We start from the raw sequence: 6,000 nt of genomic DNA on the forward strand, positions 1-6,000 counted from the left end.
TGGTGGTGCAGTGGTTAAGAATCCGTCTGCCAATGCAGGGGACACGGGTTTGATCCCTGGTCCGGGAAGATCTCACATGCCGCGGAGCAACTAAGCCCGTGCGCCACAGCTACTGAGCCCGTGTGCCACAACTACTGAAGCCTGCACGCCTAGAGCCCGTGCTCCACAGCAAAAGAAGCCACCACAATGAGAAGCCCGCACACCGCAACAAAGAGCAGCCCCCGCTCGCCGCAACTACAGAAAGCCCGCGCGCAGCAACGAGGACACAACGCAGCCAAAAATAAATTAATTAATTAAAAAAGAAAAAAAAAAAAGCTCGTCATCCCTAGACTGCCCGTGGCTCCTCCAGAAGCACAGGGGCCAGACCAGAGGCCCCTCACCCATCCTGCTCCAGCCTTGCCGGCCTGGGGACACCCAACACGTCCACCGTCCCAGGGCCTTTGCACTGGCTGTAGCCTCTGCCAGCCGCATTCTTCCCCTGGATAGCCACCTGCCTCCCTCTCCCACCTCCGTCAGGGCTTTGCACTAATGTCACCTTCTCAGTGTGGCTTTCCCTCAACACCCCATTTGAAACTGTACCCCACTACTCACACACCCCATGCCCTCTCCCTGCCTCATCTTTCTTCACAGCATGTGTCACTACCAAATAAGGGAAATATATTACCCTTATTCGTCTTGTCCCTTGGCTGTCACTCCTCCTAGAAGGTCAGCTCCATGAGGGCAGGGATTTTTGTCCATCTTGTTCCCTGTTGTACCCTCACGGTCTAGAACAGTACCTGACACGTAACAGGTGCTCAGTAGGTATCCTTTAAATGAGTGGATGGCACAGGGTATTCTCCTGCCTCAACAAACATCGACTGAGCCCCAGCTCCTCACCTCTCACCTGGACTCCAGCCCAGTCTCTCCCCGTATCCCTGCCTGTGGTCAGCACAGGAGCCAGAGCCCATTCTAACATTCAGAACTGTCCTCCACTCCCTGCTGCTCACAGGCCTTCCATGGCTCCCACTGCCCCCAGGACAAAGTGCAAGCTCCACAGTCTCCCACCTCCTCTGCCCTGGTTCCCTTCTGTGCCAAACCCTTCATGCTGGCCAAAGTCAGCTGACCGCTTCTCTAAGGCAGCTCTTTTAAATCTCCAGGCATTGGTACAAGCTGTTCCCTTTGCCTAAAAGCTCTCTTCCTCCCTTAGCTGCCTGGAAAACTCCTACTCATCCTTAAAGACCCTGCTCTGGGAGCTTCCCCTGACCTCTTGCAAGCAAAATCATTGCTTCCTTCTCCAGGCGCCAATGGGACTCTGTCCGCCCACCTCCCTGATGCCCTGACATCATCTACAAGTCGTTTCTCCCCGGGTCTGAGCCCTTTGGGTCAGGAACTGCAGGTGGTCCCCTTCTGGTGCTCTGACACCTAGCACTTTGAAAGTATCATCTCAGTGGTCCTCGCAGCCACTCAGTATTAATCCCATTTCACAGATGGGAAACCAGAGATCCAGAGAGGTGAAGGCACTTGCCCTGGTGGCACAGCTGGGACTTACACTTGGCCACTGGCTCCAGGACCTGTGTATCCTGCCTTGGCACATCAGCACGCATCAAATTAAATCTCTCACTCTTTGAATTGAATGTAACCATTTCATGCCTCCAGAGGCCCAAGCCTGGCTCAGGGGTGCAGCACTTGGGTGTTAGAGTCGGTCCAGCTCTGCAGGCCCCTCCCCTCCTCAAGCCTCTGCTTCCCTACTGTCCAGATGTGGAAAAAAAGGCCACTGTCAGGACTGAAGTGGGCAAGGGGTAGACACTGAGTGTCCAGCACGGTAGAAGTGCTCCCACTGCCGTGTGCACACAGCAGGGGCTCCCTCGGCCTCTTGGGCTGTGGCAGAAATTGGCAGGCCAGCCGGTCTGCACCCCTTTCTCCAGTTCCAGCCCCGGGCAGGAAGCACTGCTCCTCAATTTAAGCAAAGCCTCAAATCCCAGTCTGGGGGACACGGGAGAGGTTGCAGATAGCTATGGGGCCCAGGGACCCCCCACTTAAGCAGTCACAGGGTGAGGAACTTGGGGGTCTTACCCAGAAAAGATGGAAAACAGGAAGGTTTGTCTATTAAAAAATATGGGCTGGAAGTGGGAAGATGTGTCCTCACGCATTAAAAAAAATACTTTGGCAAAGAAGAAGAAACACCTCCCCTTCCCCCAGCCTCTTGAATCCCTCTCCCCTGAGAATTCCCATTTTATTTATTTATTTTTTCATTTTTTTGGCCGCTGTGCAGCATGCAGGATCTTAGTTCCCCGACCAGGAACTGAACCTGTGCCCCCTGCAATGGACGCACAGAGTCTTAACCACTGGACCAGCAGGGAAGTCCCGATAAATCCCATTTTAAATGGATGTGCAGGCTCACTATATGGGCGAACAAGGTCCCTGTGCTTCCCTTAGAGCCCCCCTGAAGGAGTGGAGATGCCATGGTACCTGGCAGCCACCAGCACACAGTGTGCCCTCACAGTCAGGCCGTGCTCCCGTCTGCTTTCTTTGTTTCTTTCCTGTTAGAGGCTTGCTGGTCCCAGACACAAGCAGCCTGGGGTCCGTGTGTTTGTGGGGTGGGGGCGGAGGGTTGAGGGGGAAGAGGAAGCTCAGCTGCCGATGGGAAGATGAAAATCAAGATTACCAGGAGTCCACTGTGTGCCAGTCCCTCCCCCAATCTTTCCTAACCGTCACTGCAATCTTGGGAGGGTGGCTTGTCTTGGGTACATTTTACCAATGAGGAAACTGAGGTTCTGAGTGAGCCACACAGGAAGAAAGAGCCAGGGGCACGATTTGAATCCAGGTCTGTCGGGGAAAATACAGGCACTTCCTGAATCTCCAAGACCCAGAAACTGATTCATGGCATGTAGTTGGCTGTTCTCCATATCCTGGGGAACACTCAAATCAGAAGCAGGTCAGACTATCCCTGCATGTATCTGTCTACCCCTCCAGCATGGGAGGATTCCACTGGGTTCTCTGGGGCTGTGGACCTGAACAGGAGGATAACAGTCTTGATGGCTGAGGGGAATTCTCCCTTGGGGACAGTCCCAGCACAGGGGTCCCTGGGAAGCCCCAAGGGAAATACTGTTCTTAATGCTACTCTGTCCCCAGGGAAGGGGCTTCCAGGGACCTCTGGGATGTCAGACCACCAGTTGTCCGTGGCCAGTGCAGGGTCTAGAGCCCTTTGTCATCCCACAGACCCTGCTACCTCTTGACCGCTCCTGAAGCAGCACTTCCCCCCATGTAGGTCCCTCAGTGTCTAGAAAATGCTCATGGCAGTTATAAGAATTGGCTTGAGAAAACCCCTGGATGTCAGCTGTGTGGCCATGGGCAAGTTACTTAACCTCTCTGTGCCTCAGTTTCCCCCATGTACATTCAGGATAAGGACAGGGCCAACCTTGCAGGGCTGTTGTGAGGAATCAGTGAGTTAGCAGAACGTCTGGCACACAGTAGCACTGAATTAATGTCAGTTACTCTTGTTCTTATGAACAGTACAATTATTCTTAGTTCTGAGGCCTGAAGCATAGAGGCTGCGAATCCACCATCACCTGCCACCCCATGCTGCAGATGAGACCACAACACAGGGAGGCCACAGCTGAGACCTGGGGTCACAGGGCCTGGAGGCCTGGACTCCCTGCTCTAGACACTCCTCCCTCCCCCGACTCCCACCACAGCCTCGCCTCCTTCAGGAGCCCCCTTCTGGGGCTCAGGCACCCAGGTCCAAGTCCTGCATTTGCCCACGGCCCCCTGCCCCAGCTCCCCACCTCGCCCTACACACACACACACAAACACACACACACACACTAGCTCCACCCGGACAGCCCCATGCCCTGAATCAGGAGAAAAGGAAAGGCCGCCAGGGACATGCCATGTGAGGGGGCGATGAAGGAGACGGTGGCAAAGAAAAGTAGAGAGCAAGGGAGACAGTCACAGAGAGAGCAGGAGAGGACACAGACAGGGACAAAAAGAGCAAGAGAGAGCAGGAGAGAAGACAAGGAGCAGAGAGGTCGGCTCAGAGGCAGAGAGGTGGAGGGAGGAGAGAGGGAACCAGACAAAGAGAGACAGAAAGAGACAGAGGTGGAGGGAAAGATGAAGAGACGGAGTTAGAGAGACTCAGACAGACAAAGAGATGGAGACATGGGGAAACGGCCAGGGCAGAGAAAGGAGTCACGCGCACAGATTCAGGGACAGAGACCCAGAACCCAGCGGCACACAGGCAGATAGGGTCGAGGCGGAGCAAGGGGTAACAGGGTGGGGAGGGGAAGCCGGGACTCTCCAAGGCCCCTCGGCCACCGCCCTCCATCCAGACCCGGGTCCAGCCCCAGTCCCCGGGGCCCCGTACCTTTGGGCCGCCGCCTCACCACGCCCAGACGCCACTTGAGTGACACAGCCAGCATCACGCTGCCTGCCCTTGGGGCCCAGGGCCCGGCTGCCTGAGCCGCCCGGTGCTGCGCCGCGTTCCTCGGAGCTGCCTGCGCTACTGGCAGAGGCTGGGCACTCCCTGCTCCGCCCTCCCCAGTTGCTAAAATAGATAATCCTCCCCGGAGCCAGCAGCGGTGGCATCAGTAGGGCCCTTCCTCCCCCACAGCCCCGGCCTGGGGAGTGCGGTTCCCGGCTCCCGGCTGTACCAGACCCGGTGGTAAGCCTCCACCGCCGGACCTGGTCCTCTTCCTCCCAGAGTGCTCGCCTCGCCCACCCCTTCTTTTGCCAAAAATCTGCCAATCCCCCTCCCTCCTCCCTAGGCTGGGCTGTTCGATGCCCCCAGGCCTTTGCACTGCAGGCCCTCCCCCAGGAATGCTCCTCCTCTCCGGCTTGACGCCTCGAATTTCTCTGCACAAGGAGGCTTGCTCAGCCTTCAGACATCCCTGCCTGCTGGAGTCCTCGCCTGCTGGGTCTCAGTAATGCTTTTCATACTAGGTTGAGATTGACCCCCTCCAAGCCTGGAAGCCACTGCAGACAAGGACAGGGTCCCCTGAGGTCAGCACAGGCATCTCAGGGGCCATCAGTGTAGAATGCTGAGTCCGAGGCCCTCCCGCTTCAACACCAATTGCCACACTTACCCCGGTTTGTAAAACAGGATAATGAGAGAATCCCCACCCAAGTGGCTGGGTGGGTGGAGTCGATGGATACCTATGAGTGCTCCAGGCATCCAGCAAGTGCTCAATAAATGTATCTGGCGTCCCTTCCTGTCTCACACACAGCTAGCCTCCTTTCTGATCCCCCCCTACCCCCCACCCCCCCGCCTAGCCCCTGAGGTGGGCAGGACAAGCAGCATTACACTCAGAGACACGCAGGGGCGGCAGGGGGCTCAGGGTCACGGAGCAGGTGCGTGGCAGAGGTGGACTGGATGCTAGGCTCTGGTCCCTCCCCACCAGGGCAGCTCATGCTTCCTCGTCCTTTCTCCAAACCACTGAGGCCCCAACAATGGATCAGGCCACAGAACACCTTCACGGGGAGGGCCAGATACCCTCTCGGGAATCACAGCACCACACAAATCAGAGTTCGTGCTTGAACCAGCAGCTGGGCCTCCATTCAGAAAGTCGGAGGTTTCTCCCGCACGCAGACTTCCTGCCAATCCCTGTCACTCTGCAATAATCCCACCTCCAGGCCTTGGCCCCGTGTTCACCAAGGTGCAGGCTCCCCACTATGGATGGAGTGCAGGGCAATTTCAAGTAAACAGATCCAGCAGTTACTAGAAATGAATTACACAGTGAGACACTGATTCCCTCCTCACTGATCTCCCAGTCCTTCTGAGTCCACCCAGGAGTCTCCATTTGGTTCTGTCACATCATAATGCCGCCCTGAAGTTTGCAGATCAACCTGTTTTAACAAAGAGAGCAGGCCCTAGGCTCAGAGGGCCTCCCCGGCGTGGATTCCAGCCATATGTGTCGGGAGACTCTTGCTGGCAGAGGTCGGGCTTGGGAAAGCCCTCCTGGGGCGACTCAGTGAGGCCAGCATTCCTGGGTCCTTTCTACTGACTCCAGTGAGGAATTCTGTCCC

The 6,000-nt window shown here is 56.4% G+C and overlaps 1 protein-coding gene across 2 annotated transcripts in view; it reads right to left on the minus strand.

Moving 5' to 3' along the window:
- GRIP2 (glutamate receptor interacting protein 2) overlaps nucleotides 1–4,533 on the minus strand; it is a 91,581-nt gene extending 87,048 nt beyond the window's left edge. Inside the window, exon 1 of one of the 2 annotated variants that reach the window (XM_060307722.1) lies at nucleotides 4,343–4,529. In XM_060307722.1, the coding sequence (XP_060163705.1) occupies nucleotides 4,343–4,397 (55 nt within the window). In that variant the 5' untranslated portion in view covers nucleotides 4,398–4,529. Of the gene's footprint in view, nucleotides 1–4,342 lie in introns of both variants that reach the window. The other variant, XM_060307724.1, reaches the window with a different exon arrangement.
- Between the last annotated feature and the right edge of the window lie 1,467 nt (nucleotides 4,534–6,000).

The sequence above is a fragment of the Globicephala melas genome, chromosome 11 (assembly GCF_963455315.2).
Source record: "Globicephala melas chromosome 11, mGloMel1.2, whole genome shotgun sequence".
Lineage (NCBI taxonomy): Eukaryota > Metazoa > Chordata > Mammalia > Artiodactyla > Delphinidae > Globicephala > Globicephala melas.